This window comes from Haliotis rufescens, unplaced genomic scaffold (genome assembly GCF_023055435.1).
Source record: "Haliotis rufescens isolate VD_foot unplaced genomic scaffold, xgHalRufe1.0.p SCAF_12, whole genome shotgun sequence".
Lineage (NCBI taxonomy): Eukaryota > Metazoa > Mollusca > Gastropoda > Lepetellida > Haliotidae > Haliotis > Haliotis rufescens.
The window spans coordinates 42,367,417-42,387,746 of record NW_025963802.1 but is presented as its reverse complement, the minus strand read 5'-3'; the positions used below and the strand labels follow the sequence as shown (position 1 = coordinate 42,387,746).

The 20,330-nt window shown below is 38.0% G+C and overlaps 1 protein-coding gene across 1 annotated transcript in view; it reads right to left on the bottom strand.

Annotated features, from left to right (window-relative positions):
- LOC124120851 overlaps positions 1-20,330 on the bottom strand; it is a 140,901-nt gene that overhangs the window by 102,718 nt on the left and 17,853 nt on the right. Inside the window, exons 4-6 of the mRNA XM_046483744.2 lie at positions 13,101-15,086; positions 10,565-10,978; positions 4,643-4,713 (exon numbers count right to left, since the gene is read on the bottom strand). Coding sequence (XP_046339700.2) covers positions 4,643-4,713; positions 10,565-10,978; positions 13,101-15,086 — 2,471 coding nt within the window. The remainder of the gene's footprint in view (positions 1-4,642; positions 4,714-10,564; positions 10,979-13,100; positions 15,087-20,330) is intronic.

Sequence of the window (20,330 nt, the reverse complement as noted above, 5' to 3'; positions counted from 1 at the left end):
AGAAATTGTGGAGGATTTCCATGTCAGAAGAACAATGACAGGGGAGGTGAAGAAAGAAAACAACAAACGAGTAAACAATAGAACTGCAAGTAAGGAAGTGTGACAACCATATGGTATATGATATATGGAGGATATGTAGATCCAAGGTTATAATAACAAGTTGGTTTTAGTCCCAAGTTATAGTGTCATGTGTCAAAGCAAATGGGTACCCAGATAGGAAATCAAGGATGATCGAAAGTCGTAGAGGTAACATGGTTACGCAGACATGAAATGATGAAAAGGACGTAGAGGTAACATGCCTACGAAGATATGAAATGATGGTAAGTCGTAGAGGTCACATGCCTACGCTGTCAAGCCATGGAGGAGACATGCCCACATAGTAATAATGTCGACAAGGACGTAGAGGAGACATGCCTACGTTATTTGAATATTATAAACACATAGATGAGGAAATGCCTATGCTGTTTCAAAGCTTGAAAGATCAAGTCTAGAGATGCCTGACAGTCTCTAGTGGTGAGGTAGATATGTTTCTACCTCAAGTTGCTGAGTATATTGAGGACAGTCAAAAGACTAACGATGAATTCACTCGGGACGAAGGACAGAGGGTCGATTTGTCTCGTAGCCTGGGTGAAGACCTATAAATTGGTCATGGTGTGTAGATGATTGGCCAATCATATTTGTACAGAAGAGTTTTGCCTAGTCAGAAGGCTGTTGTATACCTCCTGTTGAGAGTGGAAATGTTTGAAGAGAGTTCAGATGGAATATTAAAGAGTTTTTTTGTTTTTTTCATGAGTTATGATGCTGACACAGACACAACGATAGGAGTGAAAAGGGACATACAGTTATATATTACTGGGATTGAAGATGTGAGAAATCAGAAGTTGTTTAAAAACAAGGCTGTTTAACTTAAAAATATTCAACTGACCCACAAGTACAGCATATTATTGACACATGAACTGGAACTGTATGAACATAAGCGCTGTGTTCTTTGGTTAACTTAATGTTGCTAGACATTATTTATGAGAGAGTAATATGTTGTATGGTACATTGGTGATGATCAATTGGGATTGTTGTTTATTGTTTTTCACTTAGGGAAGATATGGCTTCATAGGGATAACAGAGTAGGAACTGAGAACAGATTTATAATCTGAGAGATTACTTGGAAATTTGCATTCTAAAGGACCCTTAGGCTTCACACTTAAGGTGGTGATGACACTACTCATGATGTGGAACTCAGTACCATTGACAACATGCATTCTGGATATCTATCTCTGGGGTAATACCTTCAGATATATGGGACGACTTAACGTACGAACAGACATGGTATCATATATTCACTACTGAATTGCCCAAGATCTCTAACTATCCGATTCTGCTTAGAGATATGTGAGGGAATATTAGTCTTCAGGCGAATCATACGTCCTGTGATGAGAATACGAGGGCTATATTGAATTTTACTTATCGCATACATGACGACACTTTCAAAGACATGTTAGAAGGGGTTACTTTGATCAGAAATATTATTCTTCAAGGTCAAATTGTTGGTTCTCAGACGCGCTCTAAGGGAGCTTTACTACCTTTTACTGGTGAATTCTCACATAATTTATTTGGAACCGCCATGACAGTGACGTGAAAATAATACGACAACATATCAATATCTTATCAAATAGAATGAGAGCGGAAGAAGCAGTTTTTAACTTGTAACAAGATTACATGGGTTCGTACATGTCTAAGGCCAATGACAGAATTGATGGTTTGAAGCAAGGTATAATTGCAAATCATAATGAACTGACTGAACTGATAAATGTAGAGGATGGTAAGATATGATGGTTTCAGGCCATGTATGCACATTGGATACAACTTGTTGCAAAGGAGTTACATTTTGCTACTATGGTTGAAAGGAAGATTAATTGGTTGAGCACAGGATTATATAAGTTGTTCGAAAATGTACTATCACCCGAGTTGATACCTTTCCGACATTTAAGGCGGACTCTATCAAAAAAAATAAGGAGAGCATTGAAATGTCACAGTTTTGGAAATGTAAGTGATCTCAGACATACTAGTGTCCTCTTGTATAAATGTTGATGTTATACTATATTCAAGATGTTACTTTTACAACATGTTTTATGCTTTTGTGCTTACCTATATGCATTTATTTATAATATATATGAATGGGTACACCTACCATATGAGAAAAACATATGTTGAATTTCATGAGAGAAAATCTATCTGTTATATGTTACCAGTATGTTGTATATGGTGCATTGCATTGCATCGCAGGAGTTCATTGATGTTTGAAAACGCATACTGTAGTGGTAGATGCAGATGTGTTCTACAATAACACTTGTGAAGAATTTTACCATTAGGAATATGTATGTTGTTGCATGTTTGATGACTTGAATATTTGTTGATAGATTGCACGTACGATCACTGCCCAATGAGACATTTGACAATATTCTGTATAGGTGCATGTCCATTGACCTTACGATAAGTTGATGTTGTTTTGATGTTGAAAAAAACCAACCTATTGTGATTGTTGAGTCAGGTGAGATGTTGTTTTTTTACTTTGTACAGATGCTGAAGCTGAATTTCAACATTTACTTGAGAAATTATAAGAACAAACTGTTGTAATCTTCAGTTAAAGAGGACTTCATGGAGTGTAATGCATGAATTTAAAGTAATTTCCTATTTGATTTACAAATGACTGAATTTTGGACAATTAACTCTTTTGGACAGAGTCAAAGTTTTCGCTGTCATACATGTAGGAATGAGCAACCTCATTCTATAAGATGATGGAGAGAATCATTTCTTAATAAACCTCCAGGACATTTTTGATCATTTGATATGGAGAACTTTTCCCATTGGATCGAGACCATAAGAGTCAGAGTAAGTTGAATATGTTCTAGAACATACGGACATGGAACATGTTGATGATACAGAATAGTAAGATTATATATTGCATACACAGAACTCTGAAACTGATCACTAGTTGGTTATTTGGTGTTGTGATACTATTGTGATTTTTTTTGCCTGAAGAAAAATGCTCAGATGTCTATATATATATATATGAAATCAAAACGTTGAGAAGATGTTTTATTTCACCAATCTGCATCTCCTGGGAAAAAACAAACCTGAAAACTTTACAAAGAATAATAACTTGATTGTGCCTTTATGAGTCTTGGCATGTTATTATTCTCAGATAGGTACAACCCAAGACAGATCCTATCTGAGACATTACCTTGTAAAAATTTCATTGTATTGATTTTTCTGGTCCTCCTTCTGGCATACACACACAGGTTGTTACATATTGATATTGTACTATTGTATTTACATCTTATATTTTATTATCATTGGTCAATCGCATGGGACATGCTCTACAACGGGAAGGGCATGTATAACCAGGGTATTTTGGAAAAAGGTTTTTGTAATATTTACTTAAAATGTAGTTTACTAAATTAAGCTTTGGGGTAAAAATATGGATGCATATGAGAGAAGTGACCGTACAGGGTGAGGGCATAACCCCCCAGGGCAAATGATTATGGATATTGCTTCTCTTGAGTGATAGAGATAACTTTTCGTTGGTCTGAGGAAATTAGTAGAATACGGTCCGGCAATAAAGATGTCAGAAGAGAGACAGATGGATGGAACGGGATTGTTAGATTAGTGGTGATCAAGTATTTCTGAATACTACTGCTTGATTGGAATGTCTAAATAACAGGATTGGGTATCTTTTCGGTGCCTTCCAGCCTGGCAGAGGTAGTTGAGGGTATTTGATTTGATTATATGAGTATGTCCAAGTTGACCAATGACCCTAAAGAGGTAATCAAAGTGGTTAATCAGAAGGGCTTTATGGTAAAGCTAATTACTATGGAAATTGGGGAAGGACCATTATGACTCATTTCTCATGATGTCAAATGTGATTTTGGAGGGAGGAGCTAAAATTATCATCGATAGGTGTGCGGGGATAACCAGAAAAACCATCAGGCTTTTCAACGCATCATCTAGGTATGTGTTGTACTTATGTAATTCAGGCAACAACAAGAACTTATCTGAGGACCATGTGTGTATACATGTATTTATGATTAATTCTATCATAAATAAAAAGGACTGGAGCAAACCATCTGACTTGTGATTTTGAGAGAGCTACATCATCCCTAGAACCAAGGAGTAGTTGATAAGTACAAGTGACCAAAGATAGAAGGGTAAAGTACCCGGAACCTAAGGTTACACTATGTTATTTCTGCTGACCTTGAATTTGGCAGGATGGCAATAAAATGCTTTTCCAATTTCAATCATATGTCAAGTTGAATTGAATTCATATGAAAAAAGCTCAAGTTATCATCGTCATAAGTGTATTGGATCATGACTTCTTGACCTTTAATCATTGCTCATCGCATGGAACAACATTTCTAGTTTCAAATTTGTGACATTTCTAGTTGAAGCATACATACCCTACAGTCACTGCTTTGCAAAAGAGCAAAAGAGTGAATACTATCTTTGTCCCATAAACTGGTTCCATCCATTGACAAAGGTTAAGCAAATACTGATTAAATGAAAAATGGTTGATATAACACTCGTTATGAATACAGTGTAGTGAGAATGATTTCCCAAACTTACCAATGCCATTTGTAAACTAACTTACCTTTGTTTTGGCCAACTTTCCTATTGACAGTATGACCCTTTTCCTCTTTTCATCTTGTGATGTACTGCCTCCTTTAAAAATATGAAAACATTTGAAAATAATGAAATGCCAATCATCCCCTCCCCTTCCCCAACATTGTTCACCTGAATTGTTTTGTAATATGTTTAAACTAAGCTGAAATTTAGATAATGAAAATAAACCTAAGTTTGTGAGAGCTCTGGGGAAATAGCTATAAAGTACTTCATACAGCCCTGATGTCATCATTTTACAATTATATTGAAGTGTATAAGACATGAATGGACTGTGTTGCAAGGTAACTAGGAATTAGACAATATAATGATATTAATTCATAATTAAATGAAAATTTATAATACACCAATAAACAAAATCTGAAGAGAAACAGGTTAATGTAGCTCTGAATTCCCCTTGTTTTGTAGTGGCCAATGTATATTGAGAACATAACGGAATGTATGCGTTAAAAAATATCTTTTACGCAAGTTAAGGCCTTGTTTATGCTGAAAAAAAACCTCATACTCGAATGCACTACCTCTATTAAGTAAAATGAAACTGACAAAAATTTCATCCTTGTTTTCTTATATTTATATAGCTGAAAAAACAATAAAATACTGTAGTCTTGAGTATAGTGTGCACACAAGCATTATGTGCACCCCGTGGTAGGTGATTCAGTATTTTGGACAAAAAATTACATTGTATCCCTCCAGCGAATTCATGCAGGTAAACGATCGGGTGATAACAAACTTGGTCAATACAAATTTGTGATAAAACATCACCAGAAAATATTATTTACCGTTTAAATAGTATTTCCTGTTCTCCTAAGCATTGTTTTATATGCAGAGATTAAGATTAGTCATTTCTATGTGTATTTGCTCATAAACTTTGCCGGAAACAGCAATCAGCTGTACACACTTTTTGTCTCATCTACAAATGATTCGGTTAAAATATTATCCTAAAAGGTCGGGGTATATAGTTATACCAAGGTTCCGTCCCTCTGTCCGTCCGAAAACTTTGTCTGCGCGATTTCTCTTAAACTATTCAGTGGATTCATCTCACACTTAGTACATATAATCTGTGTCATATGGAGGGGTGCAGTCAAAAGAAAAAAAAATGTTTTTATTAATTTTCAATTTTTTTACCTAACGCTAACCCTATCCATTTTCTAATGAAACACTTTGTCCTCGCGATTTCTCTTAAACTATTCAGTGGATTCATTTCAAACTTAGTACATATAATCTGTGTCATATGGAGGGGTGCAGTCAAAAGAAAAAACAGTGTTTTTAATAATTTTCCATTTTTTTATGAATTTTCCAAAACATAACGCTATCTATTTTCTAATGAAACACTTTGTCCGCGCAATTTCTCTAAAACTAAAATTTGAAACTACTGACACACTAGGAGGGTCGGGGTCATTAGTGAGCCACGCTCACTTTTGCTCTTGTTTTATCAGGAAAAATATATTCAGATATCGTGTTATTTTCGTTGCAGCTTTACTATATATATTTGAAATAATAATAACCATAAGTGAGGCACTTTTGTACAGCTGATCCCTATTGCCAGATATTTTTACATATGGAACAATTTTACCAGTCAACATCGAGACCCCCACCTTGCCAATCGAGAATTATTAAAGTCAAACTGCATCAAAATATGACTTTGAACGGGTCAAAGTATGACATTTATGATATATGTATCCATTCTCTGTCAAATGAAGTTTGTTTCAACATGTTCAAGGCATCAATAGCTGTAATTGGACTGTGTTTGGTGTAAATAACGGTGAGTTGAGGGATCTACTGATCACTTCACAAACGATTTCATAGAAAATAATGTAAACAAAAGTGAAGGAAATTTTGAATATAATTAACAAAATAGGTTACAAACACAAGACCAAATATACAATGAACAATATTATGACAGTGTAATTACATATCTAATTTAATTTGTGTCTTCAGTTACGTGCTCACGGTATTGAGTGAGTGAGTGAGTGAGTTGTGTTTAACGCAGCTTTTAACAGTATTCCAGTTATATCACGGCGTGTCAGCTTAATGTGGGAGGAAAGCCCGAAGTGATGGAGGTTTCAGACGTTTACCACTTCGGTAAAACCCAAGAGCACGGGTATGGTGCTGACAAACCTAGAAACATAATCGGGGCGAACCAGGATTCGAACCCACAATCATAGGTTTCTGGCGTGCCCAAGGGACGCAACTCTGCACAGCGAATCGCGGAGCCTTAGATGACTGGGCCACCCATGCCCCCGCTCACGGTATTGTCTTTGTGTTGGGAAAAAAAAGTCACAAATTATGATGGTGTGTATTTATAATGTGCACCCTTCTCTAGACAGCTGTGTATTTCTTTTCAAAAAGTGCACAGGTTAGAAACAAATTACAGTATGCAATATAATTTCTGACCTGAAATATGTTTTATCTCTTAGAAATAATAACAACGTACACGTCACTCGTATCATAAAGAGATGGCATAATTGGCAACTGTCTGCTAATTGTGCTAAATGAACTAACAGCAATGGACTGCAGACCAGGGTTTTAACTCGCCAGTGTTCCTTGGCCCAAAAATTCAACAGAAGAATGTGAATTATTATAGATCTCAAGATCCTCAACAAGATGTTTCTTGTTCAACCACCTAAGATCCAGATGGAATCCATACAGAACTTGCACACCTCCCTCAGGGTGATAAGTCTGGATTTTCAGGATGCATGCCTATCACCATGTGCCCATTCATCCGGGTTTACATATATACAGTGCTATCTATACATACATACAAAGGCCAGGGGAACCAGGTCACATGGTTTGATAATGGCTATTTGTCTTGGCCATTTACTTAATTGACTACATGATCGTAGTGAGACACATTCCTGGGAAACCCAACATTCTGGTAGACAGATTGTCCAGATGAGAGACAGTGGTAATGACAGAATGGTCACTCCATCTGTAGGTGTTTTCCTGGATCATGAAAACTTGGGAAAACCCTCATCTGGATCTCTTTGCTTCTTGCCTAAACCACAAACTACCATTGTATGTCAGTCCAGTACCGGATCCGCAAGCAGTGCAATTGGGAGCCTCATCCATGGATGGAACGGGATGAAAGCCTATGCCTTCCAACCCTCATCTCCTCTACGCCTCGCCCTAAAGAAGCTGGATCCCCAGGACCTTCTCACTGGTCATGACAGAACCCCACAAATTTCCTTTACGTAGAGACATAAACCAGCCTCGATTTGACACTTTCCACCTTCCACCTTCCACCAGACCCTATCAGAAAAGTTTGATTCTGATACAGTTGAGACTTGTCCTGGTCTGCTGCCAGAAAATCGCCAAAGTATCCATGTAGATTTACACGATGGAGGCTGATCACTGGTGCTGTTATTCTGGTGAATAACTATCGAGATATATGACGTCTTTTTACAGCAAAGTGGAGACCTTTTTGTGATGACTGATGGATCGTCATGTGGAGACAGGTATCTTGTAGATGTCTTGTAGATGTCAAAGTGTTCAGCATAGTTTCTTGAAATATTTCATATGGGATCAGGAGAAGTTGTTCAACTTCTTGACATTGATAATCATCCTCATTTCAGGAATACTGGAGAATAAAATCCCTTCCTGGTGTCTGTGTCTTGGAGTACCTGATTGGCTACAGTGAAATTGATGCATCAGATTTCTTAGGAGTCACTCACGCTGACGACTGGTGTTCTATCACCATCAGGTCTCTCCCAGAGAAAACAGTCTACTTCTATGGCCCCTCTGGTCTAAAGACATTTAACTTTTCCAGCCTTGAATTTCAAATTGTCTCCTTTGTCCCATTCGTGCCTTGAAGTTTTACTTTTTGGCAACCAGGATACAGATTCTTAATTCAGTGTGTTCACATCAGATACTCGACATAAGGACCGATCAGGGGATGTGCCAAAAGACTGAATTGTGCCAAATCATGGATTTGCCAAAGACTATATGCTTTTTAGAAGGTGCGAACAGATTTTTCCCCTTAATATGACTATGCCATGGAGGGCACTTATTTCACAGAGGGATACTTTGGCTTGAAGTTTTACATTGAATTTTTCTCTGTTAAGGTGTTATTCAAAGTTTGTAATTTCTTTTCAAGCAATTTTAAAAACATTGTCATTTGTTCAGACAATTGCTTGTCCTATGTTTTCAACTTTCAAATCCAACGAAATATCGCTGTCATTTCAACGCTGAAGCACAACATTGTTTCAACGCTGATATCTGATTAAAAAATTGATCTTTCTACGTCACATCAAGCCCAAACCCGTTCACTGGATGTTTGATTCATAATAAACTTATTAGTTTGGGCTACTAGTGTGAAGAAACTGAACATAATACAAGGGGTGTTCATTAAAAATTTCCCCTAAACCACTTAGGGTTATCATATGTGGTTGAAATTTCACATGTGTAATGATACATGTATCTATGGGTTATGTCTGAAGTTGCAGCACCTAACTATTAATCTTACCACTTTTACAGGTGTTATGATCGAGTAGGGTGTGACAATGGAGCCAGTAGAATACCGCGCAGTGATTAGGTTTTTATATTTGAAAGGTCACACACCAAAAGAAACTTTTGATGAAATGAAAGCAACTTATGGGGAAGATGCCCCATCATATGACGTTGCCAGTTGAAGTGTGGTCGGACATCTGTGGAAACAGCTGCCTTTCCTGGTTGCCCCTATTCAGCCATTGATGAGGACACTATCCATCAAGTGGAGACCGCCATTTTGGCAGACCGACGTATAACTGTTCGCCAGTTAGCACAAGATGTCAAGATCAGTGTAGGGTCTGTGGAAAAAATCATCCATGATAATTTGAACATGCACAAGGTGTCTGCACGATGGATTCCCAGGTTGCTCACACCTTTCCAAAAGCAGGAACGAGTCAATTGCTCAAAGGATCTTTTGGACATGTGCCAAAAAAAACAGGCAAACTTTTTTGACAGACTTATCACACAGGATGAAACATGGGTCCATCACTATGATCCTGAGACTAAAGTTCAGTCGATGCAATGGAAGCATGTGGAGTCACCACCCCCAAAGAAGGCATGTGTCTAACCCTCTGCAGGAAAGGTAATGCGCACTGTGTTTTGGGATCAGCCCGGAGTAGTGATGATGGATTTCTTGGCAAAGGGTACCACAATTACAGGAGCTTATTATGCTTCACTGCTGCGGAAATTGCGGGATGCTATCAAGCTTAGGAGGCGTGGCATGCTGACCAAGGGTGTCCGTCTCCTGCAAGACAATGCTCCAGTACACAACTCTCATGTTGCCCAGACAGAAGCGCAGTCCTGTGGCTATGAAATCCTTCCACATCCTCCTTACTCTCCTGACCTTGCACCTTCTGACTTTCACCTCTTTCCAACCATGAAGTCATTTTTTAAGGGAAAACACAGGTGATGAAACACTGATTTCTGAAGTCAAGTCCTGGTTTGTGACGCAAAATGAGGGCTTTTACAAGCAAGGTCTCCATAGTTGCATAAAACGATGGGAGAAGTGTGTAACTCTTGGTGGTTCCTATGTGGAGAAAGACTTATACCTATGCCAAGTTTCATTCCACTAGGTCCATCGGAAGTGGGGCTGGGGAAATCTTTAATGAACACCCCTGGGTATACCCATGCTATTGCCAAAAACTATCAGAGGAGGTTTTCTAGATGTTAGAAACCCCAGTCCCCCCTGGACATTCTGGCAATCATGTAATAGAGGTTTTGTATTTAAAGGAATTATCAAACAATAGTTATCATTGTTTATAATTTAAAAACATTATTTTTATTGTTTTTGAGATTTTGAAAAATACAATAATCCAATTAAAATGGAAACCTTCGAGAAAAAAATCAATTGCTCCAAAGTTATCTGGAGCTCTGTATAGACCAATCAAAATAATCTAAGTATACATACGTGATCCCATTGCTTTCATAAACACTGATCTCAGGTTAGCAGCCAATTCAAGGTCTTCTGTCAAAAGGAACAAATCGACAGATAGTTTCTCTTCCTTTTGGAAAACATCAGTGACAGCCCACAACACAGATTTCACACCTTTCTCTGTTGCATTGTCATATATGTCTTTCAAACTGAGGACAACCCTTTTTCTGCCATATCGCTTGTACACTTCCTTCAGCAAGTCAGATGTTGCTGTTGATATCTTGTGTCTTTCTTTGTCTTCATTGTTTCCCCATCCAGGAGGCATCAAAACAAATGCTATCACAACAGCTGCTTCATCGATCTTTGCATCAGATAAATACACCAAGTAGTCTCTGGCAAAACTCAGACTTGAAAATTCCTTGAGAATAGCATCCAAATCAACATCAATCCCTGGAGACAAAACGAAATTGTTATTTATCACAAAATTATTACCATGGCACAATCACAGATTAAATTTCACAGAAAACAAGAAAGTAAACAGTCCTTCACAAAATAATGCTTCTTTAAGCTCTTAATGCTTAGTAACTGTTGAACCTATTCGACAGTGTGTGTTGCTAGCTGTAGTCTGCAGTCAAAACCTTTTCGACAGGCAAATAACATAACAACATCCCTAAATATAACTCGCAATGACTGTTTACCAAGTATCACTTAAATTATATATAATATGCATAAATTCTTTGCTTTCTAAATATCAAAATTTTAAGTAGTTTATATACATCAAAAAGAAATTACCGAAAGTTCCAAAATTATTGTTCATATTCTCAGCACACAACCACCTGAACAGCCATAATTTTCAGTCATTGATGAAAAGGAAACACTCAAGTACTTTGATTTCTAAAAATTAGCAGCTTTCTATTTAACTAATGATAAACAAAAACATTCTACATCATTAATCATTGATTGGATGAAATGGATATGATAAGGGTATAACAAACAAATGAATCATGAACCTGTAATACTATTACAATCCTTTAGTTATATCTAACTTAATTTTCTTGAATTATTTACATAAATGTACAAATCGGACATTGACATGCTGTTTGCAAGCAAAGGTGAAACGTGAGGGCGAGGCCCAACTCGCAATTTGTTTAGTTGGAACAAACTATCATGGGTATTAAATATGACCATAAGTTTTATAATAATGCTTAAAACAGTAATAACTGTTAGAAAACTTTTCATGGTAGTTGTTCATAAGATATACTTTAATACATGAAGTAATAAAATGAAATATCATTACAGTGTTCTAAATCACCCAAATATTAAACCACAAATACTTTGTTACACAAACCCAAACATTCAATAATAATCTCTATTGAAGCCATGATCAATCTAAATATAATGATTAACCTAAAGGCCATGTAAGTTATGGCTTAATTTGGGGTATGTAAGTATTAATGTGAACAAACCTTGATTGCCATACACCAACAACAAAAAAACATTACCCTAAAATAACATTGACTACACCACTTCACTACATCTGTATTCCATAAGTTTAGACAGTGCACTAATTACCTTGGGCTAATCGTCTAAAATAATAATTGTCACTTGACAGCTGGTCAGTGTCAACAGATACATATTTTAATATTACAAATAGTTCAAAACTGTATAAAAACATTCACATAAATGTTAATCCCTAATGTGGTTGGTCAACACAACTGTGCCTTCTTGTGATTGATCAACAAACCCAAACCCATGGAACACCAGGTATACATGTAAGTTAGAAAACCATCGGTCCAGAAGTAGTGTCCACAACTTTTTTCTCCCCCTCACAGGAACATTCTCAGTCCCTGGTATGCTCGCCATTGTTGAAAATATTTTTTAGCTACTCATAGATATCAAACACTAAAAGTGACATGAAAATAGTCATACTGATGTTCAGATGAATTATAATTTGAAGATTGATTGGTTATACTGTGCTGATGATGCATTGATCGACTTTAAGTGTTTATACATGTAATCATTGTGGGGAAAAACTACATGTATAACAAAACCCTAATATATAATCTAACATGAAATGTTAAAAACTGTACACAGTGATAAATAAATAAACATCTATCATCAATATGTAACCAAAGATAGATTTTCATTTTTGGAATACTTTTATAAATGTTACCTGATATTGTTGTACCCCATGCTGGGATCACTAATTCGAATCCACAACCACTGTACAAGCAGCAGTACATTCTTGTTGTTTTTGTAATAATGTGTATTTTTCTATCAGGAATAAATGTGCAAAATATTGGTTCATTTGTCCCTTGTTTGATGAAGCCTCGTCTGTTTGAAATCACCCACCCTGTTTACACTGGCTTATGCTAAAAATAACAATCAAAAGTAGATCAAAGCAGGCCAAAAAGCATTAAAACAGTACATAAATAATCAGTACATCAGTGAGGTTCATTTTGCCACTGTAAAGTACTGACAATATAAATGACATCCAATGAGACTAGATACTGCACGAATGCTGTGATTTGCAATTTTGTTTAACAATCAGACAGCAAACGAAAAGGCTTACCATTCTTTTGAAGAACTGCTTCAAGTGATGCTTTATTTGCATTTCTCTCACCCCACACAGGGATAGCAATCACATCTGGCTGCCAATTTCTGATGTCTCCTGTTGCAAGTCTTGCATGTTTTTCAGTGGCACCTGAACCAGGAGAATAGCTTTGAATCACTTTGGGGACATCCGCAATTTCAAAGGTACTATCTATGCTGTCCTTAGTTGTAATGATGCACTTCTTTGTAGCCTGGATATGTTGCATGAATTCTTTGCCATGTGAAGACCTCAACCATTCAAGATGAACATGATCAACAGGGAAAGCATTTTTGGCTGGTGTAATTTTCTTGATAGCATCTTTTGCCCTTAAAATTGCTTCTCTTGGCCCACTTATGTGAAATCCACAACTTTGATCATATTTCCTGAGTGTAACAACAGCATTCTCATTGGTTGTCAACAATTTGAAGGCCTCTTGACCATAAGATGTATGGAATTGATATTCATCCTCAGGCACTGATATGAACTGCTCTTCTATGAGATGTGTTTCTTCATATTCTTTTATTCTGCTTTTAATGGAGTCAGGAGTTTCAGGTGAGGAAAATGCTACCCATGCATTACCTTCATGTTGATAGACTTCAACTACTCGAGAATGTGCCTCAATGAACTCCTTTAAACCCTGAAACTGTGCCTTCTGACAGGGTTGAAGAGGGACAACCACATGTCTGATAGCCCTTGAAATAATGTCCTCAGCTACTGCAGGGTTTCCATGCAGTTTATGCCAAATTTGTAGCTGTTTTTTTTCAATGCTACACACAATGTTGGCAGCCAACAATTGTTTAGAAACTTGGCTCTGGACTTCTGAATTTGTCAAGAGAAGATGGAGATTTTTCTCTGGCAGGGTCAAACCTTTTGTGGCTGGGTTGTGACTGGCCAATTCTTCTAGAATGACTGGCTTTTTCGATAGTATATCAGTTACTTTACTGATAAAAGCCTGAACACAATCATTTTTTCCTGTACAAATGATCAATCTTTGATCAGCCATTACTATGTGTTCAGTCATTTTGTCCAGGTTAAAGGTAACATTTTTCCATGTTGGATACATTTTACATTTGGCTAACCAATCTACATCTATGATCAATGCAATCTTGACGCTACTGTGCTTGCCTGTGCCTTTTTCTAATTGATGAGAAGCGGGAGGGGATGTGCTATCTTCAAGTCCTTTCTCAGCACTCACAACATTGCCACTCATATTACTTTTCGATCCATCTTTCAAAGGTTGGGATGGTGTGTTTGCCTTGTATCTTTGATTAGCCGAAACTTGAGTGTCTGAGCCATGTTGCTCCTGGTTCCCAGTTGAATCTTCTTCTGGTTGTTCTGTGACATCTACTCTTGCCTCTGGGTTTGTTGGATCTGGAACTTTGCTGCCCTTATCCCCATTCCCTTTCACTGCAGCATTTTGTGATGTACCACGGATAAAATCTCTCAGTTCCAAATTTGCCGTACTAAACACCTTTTCTTGATTTTCTTTATCAGTGACAATAACAATAGAACTATCATTCATTTCTGCTATGAATTTGGCATATAAGCCAACCAAAGGATCTTCAGAAAGTTTTTGCCTTGCATCATCGAATGTTTTCTCATTGACATAGAGTCTCTCCCAGAGTATGAAACTAGCATATCTATCAAAGATTTCACAGACATGTTGTATCCATACCCAAAATTCGACAGAGGAAAGTGGTTTCCCCCTATTTCTGTGAAAGAAAACTTCAATTTGATTATGCTCATGCTCTGTAATATTCCCAATACAGGCCATTAAGCGTTCACAACTAATCTCTTTTTCTACTATGGTCCAAAGTCTGGTTTGAGATTTCAGATATTTCCACTGATATGCATTAAGTTTAAGGGACTTTTTACTGTTTGCTTTCACTGGTGGCTCACTTTGACTTTTCCTTGAATCATAGACTTCTGCCTCAAAACATACATGCACACAAATGTCTTCTCCTTCTGAAAACAAAACAAAAATTAATTGAGGTAATATACATAGAATTATAGCTATTTTGTACCATTATCAAAACTTATGTTTATATATTTGCAAAACCAAAATTCCCTTCATTTTTGTGCACAGTTGGTTCTACACTACTGTCATGAAGATCTTTCTTTTTACATGAATGTACACATGTGCTCCACAGGTTAAACACAGGTTGAGAACCCTTTGAACACACATGTCCAATGACTATGCAGCACTGGTGTGAAACATGAATTAAACAACAGATGAAATAAATAGTAATAATTATATGTCATCAGTATATCAAAACAATAGTTATCATTGTTAATCATTCTAAATATACTACATCTATTTCATCATTAACCATCATCCTGTAATGGTGGTAGTATTCTTAGAATTATTAACATGGATAACTATTGTTTTGATAATTCTTGCGAATTCTCTACCTTTATTACATCATTGCCAGAATATACCAGAGGAACAGGTTGGTTTTGTATTCCTATAAAACTCTTGAGCTTCCATTTCATATTTTCGTTTCAAACTTCCTCAGGAGTGATTACCTTACAATCACCTCCAGGGGACTTGTCATCAAGTAGTTTGAACGACTCAGTCATATATGTGATACCTTCACTTAAGTTATCATTATATTTGCTGATATTCAATAAATGATGTCTTAAGTTCTATTCTAGCTCATCATTTGCTCAGGTGTATGGCTCTTACATCACTTCTGGCCTATCATACATCCGGATATGATGTCTCTTCCGGTCTATGATGTTACTTCCGTATATGATGTCACTTCTGGTCTTATTTCTTTCCGAATGTGACATCATCTTACCCTCAGTAGCTGGTGATCCAAGGAAAAGGGTACTCTCTATTGCTGCTGATGTTGTATCCCGGGCCCCCACCATTTCTTTCCATAGAAGGAGAAAAAACTAAGGTCTGATGATAGATTGGGCCACTACAACAGGGCCCAGGGAATTTATACGCTGAAGATCTGGCTGGATATCGTGTGAGTAAAAACTAGTGAAGGTAGAGTATGATCCCCATTGGAATCCAGGTACCTGTTCAACTGAAACACAAGTCAAGGATGCCAGGCTTGTTGCCAAAGCTCGAATTTTGGCGGAACATCCTGTGTTTGATGACAGCTTGACGCAGTGGTCGTCTTTGGCCAGCATGCAACCGTGACCTTTGTAATTTCGTTGTTGGAGTGTGTCATCAATGAGGGTCAGTAGCCACCTGATCGAATTTGAGAGCACGTATGGGACAAAGGGGGCGATCAGGATGGTAGGTGCCAACGTGGGAATGGTATAGTGTCGATGACTCACTTGACCGCTAGCAGTGGACTGGGCCTAGATTTTTAAAATGATCTTAGCTAAGATAAAGCTTAACAACTTACGTTCAATATCTTAAGGTTAAGATAAGATAGATTTTTGAAACTATTGTAAACCTGTCACTGATCGTTCAGAGTTACGATACCTGTCAGCTAGAGAACTAATTTGTGTTAGAGATTGAAAAAGCGGGGTTTTTCCCAATGATGTCACGGGGATTTCCCAGCTGCCGACAATAACAACAACAACAGAAATCATGAACACATTGTCAGGTCACATTGTTTAACATGCATATGTCTATTTTATATTGATCCGTATATTTCATTTAATAAACGTTTTCTGCGAACATATATTGGAATAAGTGAATTTCGACAAAGTACAAACTATGTTACTTTTCGACGACATTTAAAACACCAACGAGCTTGGGAACCCATTTTTTGTTTGATTTTTTTTATTCGAAAATCTGTGCTTAACTATTGCTGTCAAATTTTCAATAAATTGTTATATTAAATGAAATAAATCTATATGCTCTTAATCACCTGTTTTTAAAAAATGCAATTGTTCATCAGACAGTTATTAATAACTTTTTTTTCAAATATTTGTCTTTCAATAGGATATAGATAACATAGGTATTGAATTTAAAACGAAACAAATTACAATTATTTTTGCAAGGAAAATATTAAATATTGTATAAAATTATTTGATCACATGTATTTCCTTGTGAAGTCAATAAATATTACACTGTATAGTTTAAAATTCAATTATTAAAACCACTCTTTCCAAACAATTTTAGATGTAAAAACTTATGCAAAACCTTTTTGTTTTTTCACATATGTATACTCACACACAAAAGAAACACAAGTGGTATTAAGCAAGTAGGTAACAAACACGGAACCATAAATTGATACGAGTTTTAGCATGTAGTGAAGCCTGATGGTGTTATCAATATTTTTAATTGCATTACCACTCCTTGGTCAACAATGCCACGCCTATCGGACATTTGGAAGCTGGAGAGTCTGTCCAAGATATTGCCTGTCATTTCAACGCTAACATAACCACAATTTACCGTCTCCTGCATCGATACAATGCTACACAGACGACCTTCCTTGGAGCGGTCATCCTAGGGTCACAACACCTGGACAAGATCGGCAGATTACCCGTCAACACCAGCGACATCTGTTCCTAACTGCAAGTGAAAGTCCTCGACAGACCAAGGGAACACATAATTGACACATTAGCCGGGACACTGTGATCCGACGTCTCCGTTCCAACAACCTCAGAAGTCGCCGACCAGCACGTCGTCCTGTTCTCCAACCACGGCATCGACAAGCACGACTTCAGTGGGCACAGGGTCATCACAATTGGCGTCATTGTGAGTGGAGGCATGTCATCTTCTCTGATGAAAGTCGCTTTTGTGTCTCCCATGCAGACAAAGAGTCAGAATTGTGTGGCGTCGAGGTGATCGTTTCGCTGACAGAAACGTTGTGGAAAGGGATCCATTGGGTGGACCTAGCATCATGATATGGGCAGGGATTGGACTTAATGCAAGACTTGGACCCATGTGCTTTCTGAATGTTGGTCAAGGTCTGGGACACGGCGTCACTGCTCAGCGGTATATCGACCAAGTGATCAGACCCCATTTTTTTCACAACATCAACAACACATTTTACAGCAGGACAACGCTCGTTCCTATATTGCCAGAGCTTCCATGGCCTTTCTGCAACAACACAACATCCGTGTTCTAATGTGGCCAGCCCTCAACCCTGATCTGAACCCCATCGAACACTTGTGGGATGAGGTTCAAAGGCGTCTGCACAATGTGCGCCCAGACCCTACAACTGCCAATGAACTACGCACAGCTGCTCTGGATGTGTGTAGGAGGATCCCTAGAGCCTTCACAAATCGTCTGATATACACTCAATGTACAGGAGATGTGTGGCAGTGATCAATGCTAATGGTGGTCATGCCAGGTATTGACTGACATTTTGGGTATTGACCCGAAACTGTGTTAGCCCTGAACATTTGAAAAAAACAATTATGTCATCTGCCTTTTAATCCATTAAACTGTCTTCAGTCAAATTTTTGTCAGTCTTGCCCTATTAGTATTTCTTGTCTTTACTGTTTAAATAAATAACATGTATACTTGCGTTTCTTTTGCGTGTGAGTATAGTTTGATATAATTTTATAAAATGCGAAAATAACGGCTAAAGTATTGACACAAATGCGATCCAGAAAATATAACAGCGGAACTCTGCGCTTTACGAAAACTGTAACATAGAGCAAGGTGTCCCAGGCGAATACAAAGGGAGACCACTCTCAACTAGAGTTTGAACTAAGATTAGCTCCCCCTGAGTTATCAATAAGGTCACAGTCATTACTGATGCCTGCGGACACCTTCCATTTTTATCCTTTGCAAATTATCGAAATGCTATGTTGTTTGATACTTCTTCAGCATGGACTTGGATAGAAATATATTGTTAGCTATCGACTCAATAGTTATGTGGATCGCTTTCGCGATTAAGAACATTCCTGACGTGGAATCATTGATGCGTTCTTCGTGTTTTCGAAGTGTCACAGTTTAACAAAGTGAAATGTCAATGTTTGAATGTAAAGCAGACTAAAAGTTTGGCAAAATATCTATGGCAAGGTATGCCACCATCTTGGATGAAGATAAAATAGACAGGTTTGGGGCTATCTTAGATTTACGACAAACTCAAGATATCTCAGGGCTACGATAGTTTCGAAAATAGGCTACGATAGCCTACAATTTCCTTACGATAACTTTACGATAATTTTAGGGTTACGATCATTTCGAAAATCTAGGCCCTGGTTCTTAGCAATGAAGTCCGGTTGAGAGCCGGTAGAGATCATAAGGTAATGGAAACCCAGCTTGGAACAAGAGTAAGACTTTAATAGTCAATCTCCAGCTTCTGAAACACTTTGTCTTGGAGAAACCATGGAGGGAATGTGTATATGCATATCCAACAAGATTTGTCTAATCCATTGATAGCACGTAGATCTGGAGAGCCATCGGGTCCAGCATCTGGCTGACATAAACCAGAAGCTAATGATTGTGACCTGTCGCAAAGAGATCCAGACTGTGGAGCAGAGTCCTTTCCCTGGCTACGATCCTCTCACTGCAGGGCAAACTGACTACCAGTTTCTTCAACCTGGGGGAATGTGTCTCACTTCCATCTGGCATTTGAAGGAATTTGCAAAGGCAACCAAATCAGTACATCCAAGAACAGGACTTGGTTCCTCCCTGTTCCTGGACATAAGCCACTAGCATGGTATTGTTCATGGGATGAATGAGTTGAGAAGACAATCCTGCCAAGCCTTGAGAGCGTAGAAGGTCGCTTTCATCTCGAGGTATGAGTACCAGGGGGTCAAGGCTAGCAATTGAAGGGATTTGATTCAGTTCTTCAGAGGGCATAACTGTAACTGGCCCCTGTGAGTCATAACTTGCAAAGAGGACAGGGAGCCCCAGAGAGACATTCACCACCTGATCCAGTGTGTTGGTTATCCAGTTGAGTGAGGAAGATCATGTTGTCATAGTTGGGAAACTTCCTGATCAGGTGCCAGCAAGTCATCCAGGTAGCCGTGTAGACGGGAGCCATGATCTAGCTGAAGCACCAAGGTTCTATCGAAATTCCGGCTGACAGAATCCCGAAGACATGGAATGGGCCATTTGGCCATCAAGGTCATGAAGGCAAGTTTGGCTGCCTCCAATTTGGCCCCCACCAGACAAAATCTGCGGTCTACAGGGCGGGATTCAAGCTGTGGGCGTTATGGAAAGGCACCTTGTACATGTGAAGAATGACATCGAGAATCCAGCAGTCAGTCCAATTTTCACCGTATGACGAAAGATGTATATCGAAGTCTATAGACAAATCCAGGTCGAAAGGGTCTGCGATT